Source organism: Anopheles marshallii, chromosome 3 (assembly GCF_943734725.1).
Source record: "Anopheles marshallii chromosome 3, idAnoMarsDA_429_01, whole genome shotgun sequence".
Lineage (NCBI taxonomy): Eukaryota > Metazoa > Arthropoda > Insecta > Diptera > Culicidae > Anopheles > Anopheles marshallii.
The window spans coordinates 50,270,504-50,298,449 of record NC_071327.1 but is presented as its reverse complement, the minus strand read 5'-3'; the positions used below and the strand labels follow the sequence as shown (position 1 = coordinate 50,298,449).

Here is a 27,946-nt window from a genome sequence, read left to right as displayed (position 1 = left end):
CGATTTTGCGTGAACGTTCTGAATTACGTGAAGTGTGATCGTTTTACAACCAGCGAAAAACCTCGTGAACATTGTGCGTGCTCTGAAGTGTGGTCGTGATGCATGATTAGGCCAGTATAAATTAGGATGCTTATCACGGTTAATCAAGAAAAGTGAATTTCAAAAGTGAGCAGGAAGGAGGAACGTTCTTGAGATGCTGTTGAAGAAAATTTAATGCTTCGCATTCATAGTCCATGATCAAAGTTTCGATCTGTACGATCTGTTCGATTTGTCTCAATCAGCTGTACAATTTATGCTCAGCACTTCGATCTAACTTATCAGTCGGACCATCGGTAACAACGAAGGGGGGTGACGATTACATTCCACCCCCTTCGAGAGTGAGAGTGTGACGGGAGTTCCATTCCAAACCCAAACACACCAGAAAAGGACGAAACGGAACGCCGCGAACGTGCGGGAGCTGATCCGAGATCGAGTGAGAGTGTTTGTCGGAAGGCGCGCAAATCGGCAGCTTCCGGTACCCGATTATGAGAACCACCCCAACCCCCATCCTTCCCTATCGTACCCATCACACCACCAACGCTCACCTCCACCCATCCCCACACCTTGCGTCGCAAGGCAAGGAATCGGGAGGCTCACTCTTCATGGGTTCGGCACAGGCGAATCGGTTAGCATTTAATCCTTAGCCGTCGAGTCGAACGCAACGCGCAATCGGACATCGGAGGTTGATCAGTGCGGCAGCTAGCTTTTCAGCAACCGGTCGAATTTGCTGCCCCAATGCTACGAAGCCAAACCGGTGGGTGATGAAATTTAGGAAAGTTTCTTCAAACCTTAAACCACCTCCAATACTCGCGCGTGTGGTATACGGTGTAGAGTGGTACAGTGTGTAAGAAAAGTGCTGTGATCAATACGATTTTTCGTGCATGTGTGATGACATTTGTGTACATTTTCGGTGCCGTTTCACCTGGAAAACACTGACTTGCACCGGCATAGATACTACACCTCTGCAGAAGGTGCCTCAAACACGATCGTTCCGCAGTGTGTTGTGACTAGTGGGCAATAGAGTGTGTGTAAGTGTAAGTTAGCAAACACGGGAGAAAAAAACAGGCCTGCAATTGTAACAGTGACCCTGCAAAAACACGGCGTGGTGCATGTTGTTTAGCATGGATTTTCAGAGTGCAATGGAAACCTTCGCTGAAGCTTGGGTCGCCGCCAGCACTGGAGAACAGGTGAGTGCGAGTGTAGTTAATTGAAGACAACCATAACCCCGAACCCGGCTGGGAGGTCCTAAACGGTCGAAGGACGAAAGATCTTGCTGGTGTCGTACCTGTACACCTTCGAAGGAAACCCCTTCATGAGGATGTGCAAGGTTAGAGCAGCACCGTTTCTCAACGACAGGGATCATCCCCTGGGTAGATGGTCGGGATCGATGGTAATGAGCTTGTACGCTTGACATCGTGCTTGACTTTTGGCAGCTTCTGGGTCATTTGCAAATTGCAAGACCCCGAGGTAGCGATGCTTATCTCGTAATCCTGTTAACACTGGGATTAACTTGTGATCTTTCCGTGCAAACAGGATCTTTTTGTATCCTCGAGTGCCATATACAGGATAAGCTACAATTTTATGCATAAGTGCATCCTGAAACAATGGGATATTTGGTAGTGGAAGGTGGATTACAGCGAACAGAAGGAAAACAAAATTTAGACAATGAGAATTAGCGGTTGTGTGTGTTTTATAATAATTTCATTTATCTCCTAAATCTCGATCATAGGATTTCTAGATTTCTGACTCGAACTCGCGTTCATTGTCTATGCAAGAGACTGGTAATTCTTGTGATACGTTAAGTCAATAGATTGCAGCCATTGTATGATGCCTTCCTATGAAATTTAAGCCGCTTGCTTTTGATAAGCCACCGAGTCAGTTCTATTTCGCAGATCAGATTAGCACATCCGGTCTTAAGCAGACCACAAAAAAGACCAAGACCCTCTTTACACACCCGCATCGCCGGAAGGTCGTCTACTAATGGATGTGTCTGATATCAGCACGGTCACTTTCTCCGCTATCGGATCGCTGGTAGCGTTATGCTAAGGATACGTTAAGCGATGTGGGTGGACTGGGGACACGCTGTTGCACACGCTGCTGCAGAACATTACACTGATTATGCTAGGAAACCGGCAGTCGGCAGACGGTTGCTATCGGAGCTCTCCGTAACCGAAGGGCATTATTCATCGGGTGCGTCTCGACAGTCGGAAGCGCCTGTGTCTGACCTTCGTCGTTGTTTGGTGGTTGAAGAATGCGATAAACGCATACGAAACCGGGAAGAGCAGTTCAAGTTGCAATCGTTAGGCGATGATTCAACGTATCGGCTGATGCTAGTTCGTAGAACACGGGAATTATACACAATCTGCCCCGTTAACGGGTGGGGACGCCTATAATCCTCGGCCCGGTAGAGAAATCTGCCTCATTAGCTAACAATCGATTAATTGTCATAAATCGAATTAATGCTTCCGTCTTTCTATAATCCCAAATTCTTCCCCGTCATTCCCCGAGCGGTCTAAGACGGAGTGAACCATTGCAGAGAGACAGTAGTTATCCCAAGACAAGAATATGGGATGGGAATATTTAATCCCATTTTTATTCCCGCACCGTTGATCTTAAAGAAAGAATAAAAAGGATAGCCACGGGGTGGCTCCAAGTGAGAATGTGTCGAGCCCGGAGTGTACGCAACACGGAACAGATCACGGATTATAATCCGCATTCAATCCCCTTTCGAGGAAAGCTACCCAACTGCTGACTCTGAAGAAACGGATGTCCGGGGTTGAGAATTCTGGATAAATTAAGGTTTACGGATGTATTCGGAAGAAGCTACCAGGGGGTCGATCGGGTTCGATCGTGCGTGTCGCGTTAATCGAGATTAATGAACCTACCGCCACGCCACCAAGAAAGGACGACTTAAGACGTTGATTTATGATAGCAGGACATACACGATCCTTGATCGGTGATGTGAAACGCAAACAGTTTTCGCCGTCCTAATCGGGGCACCGAGGTGCACCAGAAAAAAAAACACTTCCAGCAAATATGAGCACGGAAGGTCCTGTTTTGGCTTAGTTTCGGTGTTTGTTATTCCGTCTCTAATTCGTCCCAATTCCTGTCCGTCTTATCGTTCGACCGTCCCCGATCCCGGGTTACATACCACACCGGGTTCAGGGTTGATCCCGAAATACTGTGTTTACACACTGATATTTTTATCTTGCCATCGGCTTTCTTGCATTTCTCTTTTATCCTGCAAGCAAAAGGATCCCGTGCGAGTAAGGAACAAGGTGGCAAAGAGGACACCTCGGTAGGCACGTAACGAATTACGGTTTTATTGCACCAAGAGAAGCAATAGAACAAACACGAGAGGGAAAAAACAACACACTCAACACAGCTTAAGGAATTGTTTTTACCGGGGTCCTCGTTTTGCAAGGACTTTCGCATCGCACCTTTTCGCACCTTTTTCTTTGGTGTTGTTTCGCGTGAAGGGCATTGTTTTGCGGAACCGTTGGTTCGCTCACCTTTACACACCTTCCTTTTGAAGGATGTCGAAGCGAAGAATCCTTACCATCCTTTAATCCATCGGCTGGAAGCTGTGTATGCCGGTGGTGGACGAGTTTTTATCCCATTTGTGTTTGTGACCCGATACATGGCATCCTGCACATGGTGCAATCGTAACATCTATCCATTTAGGATGCATCCATGATCTTTTGACTATCTTTTACCCATTCATTATCCACCAGTGCGAAAATAGAATTGTAAATGTATCTGCAGTCCCGTTGTAAAAAGGGCATCCTTTTGCCCGAAGAGAAGGAAAAGGGTTTGTTTTGTTTTCTTTTACAATTGTTATTTTTTGTATCTTTTGCATATTCTATACATTTTCCTTGTGCGGAGGAACAGCCCCCGCAGGGTTCAGTGCACTTTCCATTGATCGGAACCGAATGAAGTAAAGGACATTGAAAAATGATCCTCTAATTGACGGTGAATGCAGAGTTCGTTAGAAATTTGCCATTTTATGATCGTGATGGAAGCATGAGTTGAAGTGTTTACGGCGAAAAGGGTATTTATGCTATACGGGGGAAATAGCTGCAACCGGTGCATAGATCCCGTAATGTTGTTTCGGTACAAGTGCGTGCGTTTATCAAACGGTAACAAATATTTTTAAGTTACATTTTGCGCTATTTTGAACTAAAATCTTTTATGATTTTTGGTATAAATATTTTTAAAGAAATTGTAATGGATTAAAGATATAAATTGTTACAATTTGTTCTTGATACATTTTTATTCGTAATTATACTAATGAGTAAAAAAATGTACGATTAGCGTTGTTCTTATTATCATTTTAGAGATAATTAATCCACTACAACCCAGCATATGAAATTTCATAACAAAATTACCTTTTTTGTTGAAACACTGTATTTATTTAATTAAAGTTTTCAGCTTTTTTGAGGCACAACTGATCAGTTGAATGTTTAAGTGTGTTAAGTGTGCCAGGAACACTTTCTTGATTAATTTTAGGCGATTAAATTAAGTTTTTTTTATGGCGCAAAGTGCGTTTAAAAAAATCGTAAAAACGAATTCAAATAGAAAGCTTCCAAAGTATGTATTTTTTTAACATACCATCGGAAGCCATATTGATAAAATTTTAATAAAAATAAAAAATAAATAAAACAGAATATATTTATTTGATTATATAATTTTTAGAAAATTAAACAGATAATATTTTGTTTGGAACAATTGAATTGTTCTTCTGTAGATAATTCGAGTGCTGTAGATGGCTTATGAAATACAATGTCCTAGCCCCCTATTATGGACCATTTTTAAAAAGATTACAAAGTTTCATGCCATTTGAACTAAGTTCAAGTTTCGTAGCCCTAGAATGTACTGGGTTAACTGTGGGTACTTTAAACAATGTATGATTCCTTCATTTTTACAGCAAAAATTCAAATCAATATGCCAATGTTTCATCGTAAAATTTTTATGTCTATGCTCGATTAATAGTAATTAAATTATGGTTTTTCATGGAGCAATTGGTGTACTCAGATTTTTCTAAAATAACATTCGGTTTCAAACAACTTCAAACCGATGATTAAATCAATTCCACTTAAAATTTGTTACAATTATTTCAAACATTGATAGCGTAAGAACATTACCCGCCATAATCTTTCTTGCTAATCGTCAAAAGATTATACTGTATCGGTAACATTTCACGACAGTTCACGCAACCCATCGAATTAACGATAAATTTCCTAGACGCTCGCCAATGGAAAGGGAAAACCGCCGAACGTGACATCAATTACCACGTGTGGCGAGGTTAGCGGGAATCAATGTCATCGTGCGGTTGGAGCGTTTGTAGTAAATAAAAACTTACACTTACTAACATCGTTGACCCGTATTAGCATGTCACACATTTTGGGGTAGGGGCGCAACACCAGGCACAGTGCAAATGGTTTTTGATGGGAAGGAAGGCCAAGTGGAGCAAAAGCAAAAAGGTCGCCCTTCGGGGTTACGGGTGCGTGATGTAATCCGTTCCTCTCCGTACCGTTACCCCTGCCAGCGACGAAGAAAAACGCAAGCTGATCCTTTTATTTTTCCAACTCCACCAACGAAAATCACCCACCTCCCCCCCAAAATGGTCACAAATCTTAAGAGGATCGCTCACGGTGCACTAAACATTGTAGCTTGATCCGTACCTTTCCTTTTTCCGTCACGAAAACGGACACGAATTGATTTACGCGACCAGCACGCGTATCAATTTTCATTCTTGCTGGCCACGGGGAAAACAAAGGAAAAAGAAAACTCCCCACCCTGTGAGCGCATGTTATCTGCCCGTGGTTACCCTGCGGTTTGGCAGAATGAACGATTTCTGCCTTTCGCCCGCTCTAATCCGGCCCCATCGCGTTTGGCCGGGTGACCCCGGGGATTAAGATCGTAAAATTGCGCGCCTATCGGTCGGTGGCCACAACGGTTAATCACTTTTGATATTTTTATGTGGCATTTACCGATTCGCTGCACCCTTGCTGCAGTTGCAGCAGCAGCAGCAGCACGCATCGCGGACAAATCGGAACGCAATCAATTGTCGTGGTCGGTGGTGGATGTGCATTTTTTGCCTTCTTTCTTTCTCTTGGATTTTCTCTCGGCACGAAGTACAAAATAAAATGCCTTCCGTAGCCAATCTCGATAAGCTTGTGGGTTTAGCTGGCGACAAGAGAATTCTCCACAAACAGATTTGTGGAGTTACAAGAGGCTACAGGAAGGATTGCAGGAGGGGGGGAAAGGTGGATGTATTTTTCACACGTAAATCTCAAGCTACAAAAATGAGCGAAAGACGATTTCAGTGGCTTAAGCCAGAGGTATGGCACGGGCAGGGGAAGAAGCACGCTGGTACTCGAGTAGAACGTGCGCGCTTTAATCTTCTTAATCCTTTTCCTCGCGCCGACGGATCAGTTCAGCCGGGTTGGCAATGGTACTGTTGCTACCTTCAAGATTTCGCCTCCTTCACCTTGGTAGAACAAACCCTCATCCCATTATCCCGTGGCCGGGCGTATGAGTAGTTGTGTACCGTACGAGCTTACTTTGTCCAGCACCGAAGCGCGGCTTTACTGTCAAGAGATTTGATTTGCACGTTACGATTCTTGGCGCGCATTAAGTGGCCGGCTGGTATATTTTTTTTCGATCCGCATACAGCCATACGTGGATTTAAATCCCGTGGCATTAAAGGCGCACAAAACAAAAGGTTACACGGCGGTGCACAGTCAGCGAAATGAACAGATAGAGAGAGAGAGAGAGAGAGAGAGAGAGAGAGAGAGAGAGAGAGAGAGAGAGAGAGAGAGAGAGCGGGTGAAAAATGGCAAATCAGTATATGAATATGTTTGTTTCTTTTGCGTAACGAATAAAAAACTTATTGCATCAAAAAGATTACTCTGGCCGCCTGGAATGCCTTTCTCGCAGTGGGGATTGAAATGTATTTTTCAACCAAAAACAAAAAAAAATTAATACTTCATCGTTCAGAACCATCAAATTACCCACCCACCCTAGCTAGCCACGGTAGCCGCAGACGTAAAGATAGTGGAAATCGGTTCTGGGATATGGGAGATTTTTTCATAATCCTCACCAGACCATCCCAGGTTGCAGCTTGCCGAGAGACGGAGCAGTGAAACCTTGCGCGGGCAGAGATTATTGAATATCTTATTCATTGCCGTTGAAGGAACCGGAACATATGGATACGGTTTGTGACTGCTTGCTCCCCCACCAAAACACACTCACACCTAAGCCACGTATGATAAATTATGCAAAGCAAAAGCAAATGGTTCTTGATTTTCTACCACACAACAGTGCGCCGTCTCCCCAAGCGTCCGATATGTAATGAGTGCGCTCGGGCACCTCGAACACCTTGAGCATTTCGGACCATCTTCTCCCGGTTTTCTGAAAGGTGTAAATGGCTGACAACGGAGTGTGGGAGAGTGAATGCGTGGTAGTGGAGGTAGTGTAAAAATTAATGCCGGCTCTGTTGGAGCGCCCGTTTGTATGGAGCGAGCATGGATGTAACTCGCTGTAATTACAACGCCCATGCCGATGTCGAACGATGATGGCGCACGACGGTGGAGAAGCGCTTTAATGATGAATGAAATGCATACAGCGATTAGAGGTGCAGTGGCAGAGAGCAAAAAAAAAACAACAACATTCAAATCCCGTCCCATGTGCGAAGAATAACAAATTAATGCAGTGATTAGGTTTATGCAAAAAGCAGCAGGGCGCATGCTGTTTTTATTTTGCCAATAAAAGAAATATACTGCTCTTGATTATCTGAATCGTAAAGATTTTAGTGATTATTTTGCAAACTCTAATAACAAGAAGTATATTTAACTTTTGAAACATTCCTTCTAAGTTTACTTCAAAAACAAGAGATACATAAAACACAATCTACTCACTCTCTTCAAGGACGACTGAAAAATTCCGGTAGCAATCCGACGACGACGTTTGGTTGAATGTCTGACGAAGAAAAAGAATTCTTCACTGCGTATTTCAATCGTTCAAAGCTATAGCTCACTCGCCTGAAAATAAATATAATCCCGGATTAAGGCAGTGCTGGTTCGGTTCGGTTTGCGAGCACCGTTGCCGCGTTCCGTTTCGGTTCCCCGTGCACTGCACCGCCGACTTTGAGGTTGGAATGTTTCTTCCGACCTCCGTTCGGCAGTTATAGTGCGTCTGAAGGTGCGTGCTGTGTGTACTCGGTGTGTGTAAAAGTGCTGTAAAGTTAACTACTCCGGTAGTAATAGAAAGAGTATACTGACGACTTTCACCTCCAGAATGTCCTTCGGTTCTTAAGGGTAACATTTACTAAAAAATGTAAAAGCAAATAATACGTAACTAGAAGCTCATGGGGAGTGTGCATACACTCGTAATTGTGACACTTTGTGGGTGAAAGAAATGATTCCTGCCCTTCCTATCCCTGTTTGAAATGTGCGTTTTGCGTGGAGTACTTTACAAAACACATGCTAACACATTTGGTCCAGTTGACTGCGACACACTGACTGTTACGGTCACAATCCCTGGGAGTAGTAATTAGTGTGGTACACACCGTTTTACTTGATCCGCTCGGTGTTCCGCCACCAATCAAGGGTATCGTTTCGTCGTGTCGGATCATGAAGTTCGCGAGGTGATTTGTAGCCACTGTTGGATTCGAAGGAGTGCGGATTTGTCCATGAAAACCGCAGAGAAAGGAACGCATGGGGGCTTTTTTTTTATTCGCAATTTTACCAAGACATTACACCAAAGGCACTCGCTGTCTAGAGGCAGATGCACTCCACCACTACCGTAAGATGGGAATAAATAATATACAAAATAAATTAATTATTTAAATCCGATTGGATTATTTTAATTTATTGTATGATTAATATATGTGGGATTAAAATTTTCACGGTTGCCGAGCTGCGCGTTCTGGTCGCCTTTTTTCTGTGTCACACACCGTACGTTGGTACGTGGGTCTCAACACTCCGGGTCCCGCACCAGAGCAAACGGTCGTGCTGATTATTTGTTTGCGGCCTTTTTGCGTGTCTCGGGCCCGGGTTGCGACACTTGCTTGCGATTGCACGCGAGATTTCCTAACCGATTCCGAAACGGGTGCCCCCGCCGTTTGTAAGAGGCCAACTGTAGGAGGGAAACCTCGCGAAGGGAACAGATTATCCGTCCGTCAACATTCGTCTTGAGGCGCGTAGCGCGCAGGAAGCGCACATGTGGTGACGAAAGTAAGGAATAGAAGGGAAACGAGCGGGCGGATAAGATTATTTCCCCAAAACCGAAGAAGTGAAGAATTATTTATAGAGGAATGTAAAGCGGAAACTTTAGAACCCTTGGGAGGCTTAAAACTCGCTCAATCATACTAATCGCACATGAAGTCGGTTTGTGTTAGTGTCAACGGTGTTGTTTTTTTTTTGTTTCTTTTTTGCTGGCGATGCATAAATTCTTCAATACTTCCAGTACTCATCAATTGTACCAAAACTATGTGCGCTGGGAACCATTACGACTCTGGAGAGCATTAGACGAACAACTCTAACTATCAGAACATCACTGTTGCACTATTCCGGTTAGTCACCTCACCTCATTGACGTTAATACCGATGAACGGGCTAGAAGAATTATGATGCTCTTTTTTTGTTTCTTAAATCCAAGATTATTCAAAACATTCCGAAACCGTTCCTCATCGTGCTGTGGGATTAATTTTATTTCTGCCTTACCACCCAACGCTCCGAATCTTTCCCGCTTTATCTATCTACTCGGTTCCCGCTTTAAAAAAAACACGACTTCAGTAGAAAAAAAGGCAACAAACTTCACCAAAACAAGCTCATTCGCACAAGTCGGCGGATTTGGGGTGATTAGTGAAAACGCTAAATCTTTTGACGGATTTTCATACATTAACTGCCAACTCGGGCGGCGCGTTTCATTCGGCGTCTTTTCTCACTCTGTTTCTCAGTTTCGTGCAGTAGTTTATCTCGCTTCTTCTCACAAATTGTACCAAGACGCTAAGCCGGAATGTGCCCATAACAACACCGCGTACGCATCATATCCGTTTTGGTTTCGTTGTGCAAGAAACATTAAAACTTAAACATACAAAACGCGCAAACCTCAAAACTCTCATTGCAGCTTCTTCGAAACAGTGAAAAACATGATCCACCTCACGCTCCGCACACGATCGTTGTGCGTGAAGATGTTACAGATTTTATAAGTTGTGTGGCAGTTTGATTTTTTTGCATAGCTCTTCTTTTTTCACTCGCTTTGCAAAATCGGAACCATTGCCATTGCCAGAAGGATCAAAGAAGGTTGGCTAATATTTATTGCGATATTAAAGGCCTCGATCGAAAAGCCGCTGTGAGCGGAGACGAGCCGGCTATGGGGCTAAAATAAATACAGCTTGGTGAGATTATAATTCGTGTCCCTGTTCGTGCTCTTTATGTTCACGGTGAGCTACTGCAGTTGGTTCACTCTGGTGCGATCATTCCAACGGGGCGTTAGGCATTCGCGTAAGGAAATCGGTAATATATGCGATCGGATCAAGCCACAGACCCTCCGGTACACAGTGCCGGACCACCGTCTGCCACCTATTTATTGTCGCTTCTTCGTTCGAAAATTCACTCCAAAACCCCACGATCCCATACTGACGGGCCTGCCTCGAACGCAACCGCCTCAGCCCAAGCGCATGAAATTAGGTGAGAATTTAAATCCATCCCCCAAAAAGCCGAATGTCCTGCTGATTGTTGGCGTTCTGTTCGCACAACGCACCCGTTCCAATCGGATTGGAAATGGCTCCGCGCAGCTATCTGTGGTCTTTTGCCGAACCAAATCCTTCTCCTCCCTCCAGGCTGAGGTATTAACTTTACGATCGTGTTTTGCTTAATGCTCCGGCTCTGCCGTTTTTCTGTTGTGCTGTTGCTTTTTATTTGCGCCAAAAAATGGCTCGACTCAATCATCATCCTCATCATCGGGCAGGCTACCGAAATCGAAACCCAGCTTCCAACTGTTGAAACTTGATTGGGTGATTCCGGTGAACTTAATGGAACCCGACCACTTGCGCGATCGATGGGTCCCGGGAGGGAGGAGGAAAGTGCCTTTCGCCCGATAAGCTCCACACGGTGGATACTTTCTTCCCGATTAACCAAACCTCAAACATCGCAGACTCCGGGGCCAAAATGCTAATCCCACCTTTTCGGGACCAATTACCCGTAGCATGGATCCTTAAGACACATCAGCGATCAGGGTTGGAGAAGGAGAAGGACGCAAAACGAAAAACAAAATAAAAAAACCGTTGAAGGATTAGCGAAAAACCTTCCCCATCTCTATCGAACGTGGTATGCACCCCGTGGTAGACCGTTCCGATTATGTCCGTGAATGATTTAATCCATAAAGCTTCCATCTTTTTAAGCCGCATCTGTCGTGCTGTTGTGTTGGAACGTTTTCAATCTTTCCCCAGTGCGGTTTGCCTATCGGAGTTGTGTTTGCCTGCCGCGAAAGAAAAGAAACCGGCCGTGCGGCATATAAAATAAAATACATTTTAATAATAATGCTTCCAATCGAGCGTGTGTGTGTGTCTGTTTTATGGCTGATAACGCGGTGTATCCACAACGGAAGAAACGCTACGGTCAGTTAATGATTAAGATTTGCGATTGAATTTATGTTAATTCGTCTTGCGCTTCTCCTGCACGGCCAGATAAACCCCAGAGTATGTTGTCAGCGCGATGGAGTGAAAAAGAAACAATGCTTTGAACAAGCGACATTAAGCACCCGGCCGGTGAGTAGGATGAAAACAGTAACAAAAAAACAGCTCGTAAATCGTATCACCGCTGTGCAAAGCTTAAAAGCGCAAGCTCGGAAACTCGCGGTCCCGTGTCCGCACTAATCCATCGCCGAAGGTCAGTATAAAAGGACACCCCCGCCCCCCGGTAGTAGAAACAACAACGGTAACAGGGAATGATGGGCCCACACCCTCCGCCCTGTATTTGCCGTTTAGATTGATTCCAGGTATTGTGACCCGCACGCGTTATGATTTGTGGCGAAAGTGTGTTGCGTTCGAATCGAATCGAATCTGGTCGACTTCTGGCCGTTCCCATTTGTCAGCACTTAGTGTCGCGCCACTACGGAATGGGTTTAATTTGCTCCGCCAAAGCAAAAATATGCACTCGATCGAGGGGCGTTTTTTTTTGTCTTTCTCTTTTTTTTTTGCTCTACCATTGCGCTTGAATGCAAGCCCATTTGGGTAGCCGTCGTTCGTGCACGGGCACTATGTAAAGAGCTTTCTCGCCAGCGCATTACAACGTTGCAACAATGGCCAATGACGGGACACCGTGGAGCAGCAGACCTGGCAGCATCGATAGATTCCACACCACGACACGGCACAGTGGGCAAGTGGGCAACAAAAATCCTTCATCCTAACAAACCCACACTAGGGCGCTCGCGAAAAAGCGAGGTAAAAAGTATACCAAGGAGGAGACACACGTACTAACCCAACTGGGCCCTCGCGACCACACAGCCCAGTCGAACGGCATGTTCGTATTTTCCGCGGATTAGCTTCCGTTCTTTCATACGCGGCCCGGTTCGACTCTTGGCGGTTCGGTGTGACTTTGGGGGTGTCTTTTTTTGTCACGCTCATAGGCCCGACGAAACCGGGCGCGAATCGTTGTAGACCCATTTATCCATTGAACTAACTATGCTAAGCTTCTAAAAACGGCACAAGAAGGTGCGGTGTGGTATAGTGCGGGACAGAACCCGGATAAAAAGTGAACAAAAAACTTGTTTTTTTTTTCGGGACAAATAGTGTGAGAGCATTAGCGCGGGAGAATTATGGATTGGAGTGCGCTCGGTTATTAGTACACTGAAAGTACAGCTGGAAGAGTTGAAAGTAAGATAAGAGTTTCCAAGTTTTAAGAATTATTTCTGGTAAAATTGACGTCATTATAAAAAAGGGATAGCAAATTAATGGCGGAAATTTTAAGAAATTGAATTCCAACATTATCACTAAAACGCAATATCGTTTTTGGATGAATATTTTAATAAGTTTTGTGCTATCCTATCCTATGAATCTGAAAAACGATAAATAAATGTTAAAAAATCAATAAATTAAATCAAAACATTATCTCAAACACCCTGCGATACAATGACCCGCGAGAGCACTAAGAATTTCTAACTCCAATACAACTGGGATCTGATTCCGTTCCAATGGGGGTCGATCCGAGTCAACCTGTGGTGGTGGGCCACATGTGGTGCATAGTGCCTTACCCCTTTCGTGACTTTTGGGCCCAATGTGGGGTTACTGCATGTAAACCCGTCTCCCTCCACGCTCAAACACATACGTACGAACCACCCGGTGCCCTTAAGCCGCGTTGTACCCTGCTGCACATAATCCTTTAATACATAGAAACGCGGATTTTATCAGTTTCGGGATTTTAATTTATGACCCTACCGGTGTTAGCGTGCAGATGCGTTACCGGCTTCGAACGATTGTTGGCGTTGTTGTAGGCCACCACACCGATTCAAAGTTCAGAAGGCATTCAGTAACCGGTCTGTGCGTGGTGTAATGTTTGGGATTGTGATTAACAACAGTAACCGACTCCACTGTATTGCAGTTTGCCTATTCAGGTTTCATGTAAAACTCGACCCATGCACCATTCGATCCATGGATGAGCACGGTTGGTAGAACTCGCAGAACCTCCCCGATGATCTTGACCGGAAGTCCTGCCAGTACGCAACCCCTATCGAATGCGAACGGGGGGGAAAAGGAAAAAGCGTACGCGTACATGTACGAAACGAAACAATGACAGGAAGCTAAATTGACAGATGTCACTTCGCTGATGAGCCATGCATGGTCTGCTCCGGGAGCGAACGGTTTGCCATCGATTGACGAACTGATCCCCCCCTGGGTTAATGTAAAGGAGTGGAAGGGACGATACTTGAAAAGCCAAACAGGGGGTTCCATTAGTTCATCCTGTTTCTAGAAGAGTGCATGCATGTGCATGGTAGGATCTTATTTCCTTGCCATAACCTTCTTCATACGCGTTGCGACGCCCAGGTACGACGCCTATCCCAAAAGAGCGCCGAATGCGTTGCAATTTCACCAGCAACCCTCGTTTTCCGATTGCAAGCAAAGAAAAGTGGTTCCTTCATGCAAATAGCGATAGGGGAGAACACGTAAAAGCAGGACTTTCCTCAACGACTCTGGTACATTCTACTCAAGTCAGCTAATGTGAACTTTCAAAGGCAACCCCTAGACGAGTCATTATCTCGGGCGGGTCACCACGCACCCGAGCACTGTGGCGCAACAGTTTGTTGTACAAAATCCACCCTCTGCAAGCAGTGAAACCAAAAGAACGAGTGGAAAAGAAGCGGTTGAAAATTAACTTCCTGCTGGCGGGTTTCTTCGGGATGTAACAATCGCTGGACGCAGGATTCGTACGGTTCCATCGTTCCGTCACATTCGATTAAGCAGCGGATGGGCAATGCACTATCCCTCCATTTGATAGATTTGTCCCTACCGGGAGGGAGTTTTAATTCGTAAAATTTCATTTTCAAACCGAAATAAACACCAACGCGGCAGCAAATGATCGAATGTTCATGGTTCAAGAATCGATTCCAAATAAAGGTGCGTCGTCGTCCTGGCTTTATAGCTATGGACACGATTTATGGCGATATGCAAACGTGAGAAGATGCGCTTCGAATGGTGCGCCAGTATTATGCAACTGTTGGATTTCCGGCCTGACCAAACCCATCTCTCGTAATGTGGTGGCACCGGTGGGGCCACCGAACCGTAACAGGGAGCTGTGCTAGCAGAGACGGATGATCAATTGGTAATTAAGGTCAGGAAGCACGGAAAAAAAGCTAATTTTTCGGAAACAAATGACTACGGTAAGTTATTAGGGGAAGTGTAGGATTGTCCATGGGAAACTGAACTTTTTTCCGTTTACCTTTATTTACGGTACATGCGTTCTTGTGATGTTCAATAATATTATTAGACATACAGGAATCGAGTACAAAATTAACGTAATGCTTACAAATAACCATCACCGCCTGATGACAATGCTACCAGTTGAAACGCTGCACAATAATATTCAAATAGTGTTTTTTTCATGTTTCAATCGGACATCTTGGCTCTTTCTTATTTGTGTGGTCTTGACATTTATCATAAGAGTTCAATCGTGTTACCCTTTCATGTATATCCAAAGCTATTAACCTCCTCCTCCTATCCGATTACAATCATCTCACAATATTCTCACACGCACAAAATATCCATAAGAATCCATCACCTTCCATTCGGCCAACGACCAACTGCTCGTCAGAACCCATCTTGCTGGTGCTTCCGTCTTTCGAATTAGCACAAACAGAAATCATCTTCCTCCCTTGCGATCAACGGTACGAACCGGCCGAACGAATGCGAGGGTCAGTGAACGGCTAGGTTAGGGAAGGATCAGATCACTTTTTTACAACTTCCGACTTAAATTAGTCACCGTCCAAACTGACCCATCCCATTCGGCGAGCGGCATACTTAATACCTTCCATTTGCTGATTGTGCAAAAACGGGGTCAAAACAAACCGGGAAAGGTGCGAGTTGTGCGAGATTCGTTGACCGTATGCAAACGCACCACAGCAACAACAACGGGGATCGCGCAATGAGACAGAAAAGTATTTATATAGCGCAATATATAATCATAATGATAATCACCATCATCAGTCGTGCGTCCTGCTGCAGCAACACACTGGAGCCTGTAATTAACATAATCTATTTCGATATCTATTTAACTACCATCAACCCCTTTTTGGCGAGACGAGGTGGAGTTGCAGAGAACCAAGGTGATGCGGCATATATTGCGTTATGGGATGGATTCTTCACCGGCTATTGTTGACGAAGTTTTCGGTGAAGGCAGCCAATGCAGCCGGGATGCACTTGAAAGGTGGCTACAATTTGTACTTGGGTTCCTAGGTTCATTGTTGATGATGTATCCCGGTGTGTGAGTTCCTGGGACATTTGAATGTTTCATTCTTTGCAGACATTCTGTTTCACATAGGGGTGTTCCATCAGGATATGGTGGTGCGTGGCAGTTTGCGTAAGCCATGCGTGAAAAGTGTCTTCCTGCAAAACGTTCCTCACATGCGCTCATCTAGCTTGGACCCAGGATTGTGACTGATGTTTTTTTTTTGTGCTTTGGAGTCAGACCTCTGTGCTCAGTGATATGGAACCGGGAAGAACATTCTGCTGGCTTTCCTCATGACTGTATGTGGTTGTGTGGGGGGTAGAAGGTAATAATCACCGTACGGCATATGTTGTGCTCTTGGACCTCAAGGGACCGCTTTCAATTAAGGGAAAGTGCAATTAAAACAATTTTACATGAGCATTACGGAACAGAGAAAGAAAGAAAGAGAGAGAGAGAGAGAGAGAGAGAGAAAGAGAGAATAAAAGTGAGACCAATAAAAGATAAACAGCCAAACAGGTTACATGATAATTGTTGTCTAAGACCTCAGAATATCTTCAGTTTCATCCGTTAGCAAACCTTCCAAGTGTCCTTTCTTTCGTTTTGGATAATCTTCATCTAAACTCATCATGTCATTCAATACGCGAGGGTTACGTTATTTCCGTGGTACGATTGGATGAGTAACGCTCTCCAGTAATTATTGGGTGAGTGATGACCGCATTTTTTTTTCCAGACGCAGGGTGGAAGAGTTGCACAGATACGTACATGGGATGGTGGTTTGTTTACATTTTTTAAGTGCTTTCCCACCCATCAGCCACACACACAGCACTAGCGGCAGTGTGACATTGATAAGCGACCGTTGATGCGTTGTTGGTCGTATTTGTAGATGACGTGTGGTATTTTCTTTTAACACGTTTATAAGGGTAGTTAAGAGTGTGAAATCAGCTCATATTTTGCGGAACTTTGTGTTTGATATTCTTATCATACTGTTCGAGTTTATGGGTGAGTTAAGATTAAGTTGAGAACACGGATTTCGATGAGGATAATCTCCACACCAGCTGGTGACTTAAAATCTTTTTCTTGCTCACCTCACCTTTCGCACCATGATTTTGCACAATTCTATTCACCACCCTCCGCGATGATGGATGCGGTTTTGGTTTGGATTTGATGTCGATAAAAAAAATGGTGCGAATCTGTGCTTGGTTTAATTGAAGGCTAATTTTTGGCACATAATTTATTCCATTGACAACACGTTGCAACTCGCGCCCATCTAACAGGTAATCGATTGGCTCGTACAGCACCAGGGGTTCCGTTTTAAGCGCACCGCTGATTATGTCCCGATTAGCGCTTATCAGTATCAGCAAGCTTATTCGATTCTGCTGTCGGTTTCTACAAACACCCAACCCAAAACAAACCCATCCCCGAGAATCGGTATTGCTGTGTTGCCTACTCCGTCCCGATAAGCGGGAGCCCCTTCTTTCATTTACTTTGCGGAAGTGCACATCGGTGTGGATACGCAAATAGGGCTCCAAATAGGGGTGAGAAGAATGAAAAAAAAAACCGTAGAGATATAAATACACCTTCAGGAAACACACATGAAAGTGAAACTGAAACGTTTACTTTTTTCTTTTTTTGGGGAAACCGCCAACTTAACCCGACAACAAGGCACAGGAAAAGGAAAGCATTAGTAACGAGCAGCGACAGAAGAAAAAAAACCCGTCAATCGAATCGATCGTCTGTCCGTTAGTTTTTACGCTTGAACGGAGCCGATAACGAAAATCCATTACCCAATCAACCCTGACAGCGTGGGTACTGTGTCGACCGACTGTGGACAATTTGCCAAGGCCCCTCACCCCTCATATCCATCAGAGCGTCATCACCTGGCTTCGGCTTCACACACATGTATGCACGATTAATCGATCCTCCCCGCGAATTGCCGCCCGGAAAAACAATCAACCCCCACTCGCGCTTTACCCCCTGTTGCAAATATAACGAAAACAAAACTACTTCTTTGCTGCTTGCTGACGAATTGCAAGAAGGCGTTGAAATTTACCCTCGTTTTCGGGACGGAAAAGACTTGTCAACTGGCAAGTTGTGACGGTTTAGCATAAAGCGCGCGCACTACCGCCCGATGCACTGACAGGTACAACGGGGTTTTTTCGTATTGCTGTTAAAATAATTAACAAACAATTAACGGTTCAACACCATCCAGTAACACAAAAAAAACCAGGGTAGTTGGCTAGTTACTGCCGAGTAAAGTTGCATTAGAACGTTAGAACCGTTTCGTTTTTCGGGGGTTACTTCATGGTGCGACCTGCCTGCACTGCTGTCAAACAGTTGCGTTAGAGGTTTCTAGCGCAACGGTTTGTTACCCCCGTCTTGCTGGGGTGTGTAACCTCACAACACAGAGCTGAAGTTTCAACATAGCACAAAATTCATCTTTGCTAAAGTTCCCCCCCCATGTCTTTTTACTTTTGCTTTTTTATCAAACTTTACTCACTTCCAATACCGAGTGACAAGCCATTAATAAAACCGACACCCATATCTGCCACGTCGAAACTCTTTAAAAACTCTTTAATTGCATAAATAATCGCTTCCATCCTTTCTCCGTTGCGCCGGTGCCTGTATCATCTTAAGCAACCATTCACTTTCCACAAGGCCTCCCTACTAGCTAGACCTTCCCATTTTGACTGACGCTATCACGTTTCGAGACATCGCGGGCTTCGGAGATGAAGACTTCATACGTCCGCGTGGTTGGAGTTCCTATCCAGCGATCGGATCTTCTAATCGGACCCCGAACTTTAGGCGGCTGACTAATTTATACTCAAATCACATCTAATAAATTTATTAACCTATAAATCAATCCACCAGGATGACTGAGGATGCCGCTCGCGGTTAATCATCATCGTCTGGTCGGGGAGTTAGGGTCGTTCCGGGCCGTGTTGAGGGAGGTTTTTATGGGGAGTGATTATCTCGAATCGCTACGAAGCGCGATGATTTCGGGATTCGATCGGACCGGTTCTATGACGAACGACTTTCCGCAGGTTTTTCGATACAGTGGACACACGCTGGCCTCAATGTTGTTGGATAGATGTGCTAGAATGCTTTTGAAGAAGCAAAATATGGTGACAATTTCGTGTGTAGATAAACCTCATGATAGCTATTTTTAGTAAAAGTAAGTTCACCCCTCGTACAAGGCCCTGTCTTTCTTTGATGTGACACTAACTGAGCTCGGTGTAGAAACCGGCGCAAAGTGTTCCAGCACATTAAATCGTACTGTAAATAGTAAGTGTGTGTGTTTTACTCCTCTCCCTCCAATGACGAAACGTTGCATAGCTCAGCAGTCGGTGTCAACCCCTGCGGGCTTGATCATCACATGTGGATCACACTAGCTGGTACCTTGACGATGCGGTGGTTTCGCTAATCTGGCTGACAATAATTATTGTGACTTTATTGTACCACACAGTACCTGCCAAGGGGGTTGCTCCCAGTACCCGTGTTCCAGATCCCATATCCAACATCTGACATTCGTACGCGCGTTATCTTTATCACGCGTTAGTGTGTATTAAGGCAAATAAACACGTTTAAAACCCTCAATATCGCTTCGCTCGTTTGATGTTAATTCGCTCGCACAGACGGTTTATCTGCTGCGAGGTTTTACATCCTGTGTTACGGGTAGGTTATAAGATCCCGTTTTGCCGCACTGTAACACCCCTTTTCCCTTTGCACGTTACAACCACTAGCCTGAATCGTATATACCAGCGCAAGGTAGTTGTATTGCGCATTCGTTGCGCAAAGGTTAGCGTACGATCGTCCAGGTGTGTAACGCCTGTTAATCGCACCCAAAAATGCGTACGACCCATTTTGCCCGTTTATCCTACCGTTCCGTTCGGTCTGGGCCGGTGGGAACCTCCCCGTTACTTACCGATGGCTGCAAGTATCCCGTCGCGTTTTGCAAATGGCCGCCAAAAGCAGAAACTCGCGGTTGCGTTGAATCGCGCCATGGATGAGTGAAAGCTGCTTCCTGTCACCCGCGGAGTTGAAACGAGCTCGAGCCCTCGCTACAGGCTGGCGAATCGTGGCGCAGCTCGTACGGTTACCTTTTGTTGCGATAGGCGCCAACGAAACAGTCGATGGCAGAATGTTCTTCGCAGAATGTCCGCAGCCGCGCAATGCGCAAAGGGATGAGCAGCAGCAGTTTCTTCTCGCTTGAGCGTTGGCTTATTTTTTTAAACCGCTGTTACAATACAGCTGCGTTGTAATCCTTGGGTGTGGTTTGCGCCACACCGCAATAAACTGTCAACAACCTCTTTGAAATGATAATACGGCAAAAGCCGTCATATTGGATGAAATAAATAAAAACTAAACTTCTTTAAACTGTGAAAACGGTAATGGAATCATCGGAAGTTGGATGCGGGAAGAACAATTTTTTTTTGTTTGTAGATCTTTTTGAGAGATTTTTAAAATGCTCTTAGAATAAAATAAGTGAAATAAAAAAGTTTGTTTTTTTGTTTAAATTACTTACAACTTACTTATTATCACACTGAAGAGATATACTTACACTGGTCTGCAAAAGCGTTGGTATCGATACTAACCTAAATCTAAATTCCAACCTATGTTTTCAAATATAAAACCACTCTCTACATTTAAAGTTGAAAAATCAATTGATGATTCAATAGATGATTTTGTTTTCAAACAATTAAAGCATTCAATAAAAGTTATCTAAATTAAGAATACTATTTCCAGTTTGAGAACCATTGTTGTTTGAAATTTGGATGACATTAATATGGAAAATCGACCGACTACTTATAAAAATAATGCCTTTCTACTATACGAAGAAGAAAATGTGTCCAAATTAATGCGATTTTTACTCTACATTAAGATATTATTGGATTTAAGCAGTATGGTCTGGCCGTGTTTCTTGGGTAGAAATATATGACAAATGATTGTTCTTTGCGATAAATTTTATAAAATTTTATTATTGATTCATGTTTATTTCAGTAACTTTCATAAATCATACGTCCAGCAGAGGTACAAATTGATCACTGATGGCATAATTGAACATAACTTTGAATCGTTCTAATTCTTTCAAATTAGAAAAGGATATAAACTTTCAAATTTCTACTTGATTGATACATTTTATTGGAAGACAATGAGAACCAAAAAAACTGAATAAAATAAAGATAGTTTGAAGCAAATAGGGTTTTATATTTAAAGTATAATTAAAATTCTATCTTAAATACACAATCCCAAAAAAAAATTGAATATACACACAGTAGTTACCCGATATTTAAAAGATACACAAATGTTAGCAACAAAAAAAAATGGTTGATTTCTTAATAATGACATAAACATACTTTCAACATTAATGAACAACTAACGAAGATTTCTTCTAGTTTAAAAATTAAGAAAGAACCCCGTAATAAATTTGGTTATTTTGCAAAAGCTCATCAAATCCAAACGTGTCGTGTCAGTTGGACCATTTCATTACTAACACAACCGCATACTGATCTTTCGGATGATATAAAGATTTGCCACAATGCTTCGATAGCACGCCCGCAGCTCATCATCGTTGTTTGCGACATTCTCGTGCGAAGGTGCGAAATCTCCATTCGCTTTTCCGCCGTGCCATCCACGATTCTCCTAGTTCCCTATCGTACGGTGTACTTGCGCGACGCTCTGTGGAGTGGAACAATTTATTACGGAACAATAAATAATCCAACCCCAAAGGTGTAAGCGCCGGTAGGCATTAGTTTAAATTGCTTATGATGATTTTTTGGAGTGTGTGTGTGTGTTTTTTTGCACTCCTCTCATCTGACAGTACGACATTCCTAATAGGGTGTGAAATGTGTTTGAGATGCAAAAGTTGTGAAAAGCCGCCTAAGCAGCGTTTAAAGCGGCCCATTTTTCTTGTTTATTAATAGGACATAAGGAGAGAGAAAGAGAGAGAGAGAAAAGAAGATTTAGCGGGTGTGCGAAAATCGAATCAGATAACCAACTCGATATGATTATAACGATTATAAACTAATCAACCGACACACACACGCCTGCAAAGACACCCCCCACCCCCCAATCCAGGTCCAATTCGCAAAATCTGTGCCGCGACTGATAGGGAAAGCCGCACATTGTACAAAAAAATGGGGTCGCTTATTCGACCAGATATGATATGGTTGCCCCATACGATGAGGCATTTATGATACATCATTATGTCTTGGGCGCGAGCATTCGAATACACGCAGCTAACAATTTATTTCTTTTCGTGAAACATTTCTGCTTTAGCATATACCAAGGAGATTTTGGTAGTTGAAAAGCTGCTACGTTCCTTTTTTTGCGCACAACTGCGCATCAAGCTGTTTGAAGCGGTTATCTACGGATTCTACGAAAAAAGCAGCGCTCAGCTCAACTTCAACGGTACTGCACACTCCCAGTGCGGGAAGCATGATGATGCACCGTTATCAAACAAACGAGTCATCCATTCGTCCAAACTGTCAGCGTCTGATGTGATGTTCGGTTGACGTTTGGGGACGTTTTTTTCCCGGGGAACCAGCACTTTAACAGACGTCCTTCATTTGCTGCTCCGACGGCGGGGATTGCTGGGATCCCGAAATTTGTGCAAATTGAATTCATAAATCGTCGACTGGCGATCGAGATCGGTGATGCGTGTGTCCAAAAGAAGTCATGAAGATCGTATCTGGCAGCGTCGTGGGGGCATTCTGGAGCATATGTGTATCGGGAACAAATAAAACATATATGCATTAAAAAAAGCAATCCCTCATACCAGCAAAGGCAGCTTGAGGGATGAAAATAAAACACGAAATACACGTACAAAATTCCCTCTATACCATTTCGATTGTCGAACGGGGATCGGGCGAAGGAGGTCTCTGCGAAATTCAGCAAAACCCCCAGATATTCAACAGACCCCTCGCTCATATCCCTAATGTGACATTTTAACAAGATTTACACAACAAGCACGACCAGCGAATGACACAACAGTGTCATCGTGTTTTAAATCTTCTTCAAAACCGCAACCCAATCACCCAATCACTACCTCAACCCCCACAGGAGTGACAGATATTGCCAAAGAACAGCAGGAAAACGCAAAACTTCCCCTTTCTGGAGAAAATGCGAATCTCTGATGTGATTTCGAACCGGTGGCCGGTACGCGTCGGAAAGGAAGGAAAAGATGATGTGACGCTTGTTTTTCGTGTGTGCGAGCACCGTTTGCATCATCATCCTGCAGAAGCGTCGGAGCGAAACACGGCGGGGATTGAGGATAACATAATGATCTTCTCTCGATCGCCACTCATTCGGTTGATCATTTAAGCAAGCAACCACCAAACAGCAAAGAAAAAAAAGGCACCATAAAACGAGCTCAGTCTGTGCTGGGGACGGTTTTGTGCAATAATTTATCGTACGACATTCGTCGCAGCAAGTGCATTTTGGGATGCACGCGGATGCGTGATGAAAGGGAAGGTAAGAATGTTTTACCAGGCGCTGGTTGTGTGCGAAAAATGTGGCAGAATGACGAAAAACCGATTTCCAATCAAGCCCGCTTGGAAGGAGATTCTTGGCCGATGGGTTGAAGATGAGGTGCTGCACGGGAGTACGGGTTGAAGGGACGCCGTGCGGAGGGGATGCTCTTGAGAATGCAGTAGCTGAAAAATATTTTCGCCCAAGATCAATGATCGATTAAATATACACTTTGCCACCGTTTGTTATCCTCTTGGCACAATGTCCCTCGATACGCGTGTGTGTGTGTATGCGTGTGTGGTTGTACCCATTCTGGTGGGCATAGCCTCATCGTACGAAACGTATGACGAAAAGCGCGAAAAGAGGATAAGATCATGTATCAAACGTCAAATTATATCAAATTATTTTCAGTCCTTCCAGCACGCGTTCTCCTTTCCATCGTGTTTGGATGCATTTTCGCCGCTGTGCGACAGATTCCTTTGTGACTGAGGGACGATCACGAAGGGACTACTAAGACAGGTGGGGATGAATGCGCCCCAAAAGGAAGCCAACGCACTCTCTGCATACACGGGTGTGTCGTATGTGTGTGTATGAGTGCGTGTGCGAATGATCGCATCGTAGTGGGCTGGCCGCGTGTTGATGGAATGGGACGAAGATCGATGTATGTTTTGTCCGGCAAACATGTTTTTTTTACATATCGCGCACCTTTCCTTTTTTTGTGTTCCATGCGACAGGGGGTGCTCTACTTTGTGTATACGTGTGTATGTGATTTAGTGTATACTTTTGGTTTTGTTTTTGCTTCACGCACAAACGCTCGAAAGTGTTTTTGCTAACGAATTATTATGTTGATGTGCGCACCAACCGCATCTTGATGTAGTACTTATAATAATACGTATCATTGTAAAGTAAAATCGAATTAAACAATCGTTTCCTTGATGGCATCGTGAGTAGTTACGTGCCGAAAGAAAGAGAAAGAGCGTGTAATTTAAGGGGATAAAGACATTCCGGGTGCGTGTGTCCACTCTCTCTTTCTATTGGACTGGGTTTTGGAGTTTTTTTTTTAATTTTATGAACAAATGCTCAAGTATGCTACATTATAACAGAGCTCCTTTTCAATGCTTATTAACAGCTTAATAGTCTTCACCGGGGGGTCAAACCCAGAATATGATCATTACAAGTGGAAATTGATGTGCAGTAGCATTGGTCCATTTAAATACATCGTTTCCTATTAACTAAGACCATCAATTGTACTTAAATTAAGCAAGTAAATAAGCAGTATAATTAAAGATTCTGTGTTTTTTTTTACCTTACAAAATTATAAACTAGGATTGAGCAGCAAATGATTCAATGTTAACCGTTTTTAGACCACCAATCAATTCAAAAATCTATAACCTTATTTATTGTTTTTACATGAATGACAGTATACTAATACTAAATCTAATATAAAATAACTACACTTCGCATATGATAAATACTTGCATTCATTTGTGTTTTGATTAAACACTGAAACTTATGTTGACAATTTCAGGTTCATTTTAACAGAACATTGTAATGGAAATTATTAAATTATATGGATATTAAAAATGGATGATGGCATTACCTAACTTGCAATAAACTTGGTTGTAATTAACTATTGGTCGCCGAGTACTTTTGTGAAAAAGAGTTTCAGTTTTTCCTCTTTATGAAAAATGAGTAACATTAGTAATTGCTAATTTATATTGTAATGGTATGACAATATTAATTAATGTTAATTTTATTATTATTAATGTGAAAAATAATATTTAAAACTTTAATGCAATGAAATTAATATATATCGGTTCATCGTATGTATGGTCTCATTTTGATATTTCATTGAAATGCCTTTTCAAATGGAATGTATGCTTTATAAAACCAAGTTTAGTTTATGTATTTCAATATCGGTGACAAAAAAAACTTATTCAAGTAATATTAACGGATTATAGTGCATTTTATTAGAACACCACCTGCCACTGTCTGTCAGTGACGGACGTCCCACTGTCATGTTGTACAAATGTTACGACATCGTCGTCATCGATACGCTCATCACGGTGAGCCAGTGAATTGGCAGCGGACGTAAACGTCCTGTACATGGTCTGAGAATGCGCATGCCGACAGCCGGGACACTAACCGTCAGCAAAACGGTCACCAGCTCCAAACATTCGAAGCGGTACATAAAATTTGCCCAAAAAATTATTCCAACGACATTTATTTTCATTTAGCCGGAATTATGCTCATGGAGGGGAAACAATTCCACTTTTTCGCCCTGGCTGAGATGCGATTGAAGGCGTACCATGATGAATCCTTGCAGCTTTCCGGCTTGAGCTCGTTCCCGCCCCCGTGTTTCACCATCGATTGTGGTTCGATCGAGACACGATAATCTCGGCCTTCGTTGCGCCAGGTTTTTCCAAAAACTCATGGCGAAATTCCTTTTAAACGGCGCTGCGGGAAATGTTAAACTCCGACTGCGTTTCGTACGTAGCGGGACGTGCAGCAGGGCCGTGGTTGTAATGCTGCAGCTCGCTGGTGCGTTCCATTAGCATTGGAGCACGCTCTCTTATCTCCCCCGAGGCTGGTGACGATGGCTGGTGATCGTAAAACTTGGGTTCCGTTTTGATGGACGCGTACGACGAAAATGGAGAAAATACAGAAGCGATCATCGCGAAACTGCATCAGATCGTGGCCCTCGGTATTTGTCCAATGGTTCATGTATGTTATTTTTTTTATCCTCTACCTTTACTCCTACCCCCACCGTAGGGTGCACCTTACTACACTTTCATGGATCTCGATATATGTATGTGTATGTGTGTGCGTTGATCGAACATTTGCGATTCCGCAAAACCGCGGGGCATTAGCCAAAGCGACAGAGGTGAATGATAATGATGATAAAAGATGCGATACGATGCCTGTCTTGCAGGCTGTGATTGCAGGCACAGTTGAGGTCTAGTGATCGTCGTCGCCACCGTTGTTGTTCGTTTATTATTTCGCTTCGTTCGCGGTTGCGGTTGCGGACCGAGGAGATCTTGGCTTTACCCACACAAAGCGTCAGGATATGGGACCACGGACGGGACAATGTCTAGGGGGACATTCGGTATCGGCAGTTTTGGAAAGCTGATGGAATGTCGCAAGAATGACGGTTGGCCACGGGTCCCGGGCAGGTTGTCGCTGGTTGTCGATATGCGTTCGAAACATGCATGCGTCGAACGATCTTGGCTACCGTGTTTATTTTCTGGAATGAGCTCTCAAATATAGGATACATTACCAAGCCTAACAAAATGGTTGAATATCTAAAGAAATTCTAGTGAAAGCATTTGTGGTTTCCAAATGTTTTGGAAATATTTTTCATTTACAATATTCACACATTCTACTAGACACATTCAAACTGTTTTTCTAACTAGTAAACAGGAGTCACACTCATGGAGTTCTAAACAGTATACTACTAAACATCTATACTTGTAGGCATAATTTCAAGTTTTTATACAGTTTAGAAAGCTTTAGCATGCTTCAAATTTTTAAAATGCAATCAACAACCCACAATAAACGAACAAATGGAGGAAATACAAAACAGAAGGAAAAACATCATAAAATATTATAAAATTCTTCCAACGCGATAGTAAGAAACGACAATGAAAACCTTAAATCAATGTATGTTAATTACTTGGAAAATGGATAAGTTTGATGCGATTATAAATCAAGTGCAATTTCACGTCAAAGCAGTAAAGCAAGCAAGTAAAAATCAATCGAAAAATTAGTCAACCCAATGGCCAGCAAATTTATATTCGTCGCAATCACGCAGGAAACATGTCGGTTCTTTCTACATCACTTACATTTAAAAACAATTCACATTGTCCCGATACTATGATGGACCATTTTATCAGAGCTTCAAATACTTCCACCATGTCGCACTGATAAAAAGGACTGTTCCCAACCATCTTGCCCACCCTCGCCCAGTGCATCAAGACTTCCTGGCACTTGTAAACACGTTCCTTGTTGAAAAGCACGATCAGCACGATCGGTGCTGCACAACACCGAACAAGGCAAAATTACTTCGCACCTTCGCAACTATGCGCCTTCGCCTGGTGAACTGCGGCACTGGCAAGCACAAACTGCGTCGCCCACGGGGTAGATAATTGCACCGACGGCGGCCGTTTAATTGGCCACCGGCCCCCGGGGTTTGCATTGTTGTGACGCGGGACCGCGAATTCCACAAATCTGTGAAATTTAATCACAGCACATTTTTCGGCGCGTCGGTGGACTGTCTGGATACGGCCGGAGGGATCACGTGAAATTTCACGCGCTGCTATGCGAACCAATTGCACCGCTGGCGGTATGAGATCGATTGGTGATGCAGTTTGAAATGCAACGCATCGCTCACATACGCAATAGCGCGCGAAATGCGCATAGCTGTGCCCAAATATTGAAAGTCAAAGCTCGGCGAGTAATCATCCCTTAAGCAGATAGTGGAGGGTCGAGATATCG

At 43.7% G+C, this 27,946-nt stretch overlaps 1 protein-coding gene across 1 annotated transcript in view; it reads left to right on the top strand.

Annotated features, from left to right (window-relative positions):
- The first annotated feature begins 1,148 nt into the window (after positions 1-1,148).
- Positions 1,149-27,946, top strand: part of LOC128711292 (uncharacterized) — an 87,802-nt gene continuing 61,004 nt past the window's right edge. Inside the window, exon 1 of the mRNA XM_053806159.1 lies at positions 1,149-1,226. Coding sequence (XP_053662134.1) covers positions 1,149-1,226 — 78 coding nt within the window. The remainder of the gene's footprint in view (positions 1,227-27,946) is intronic.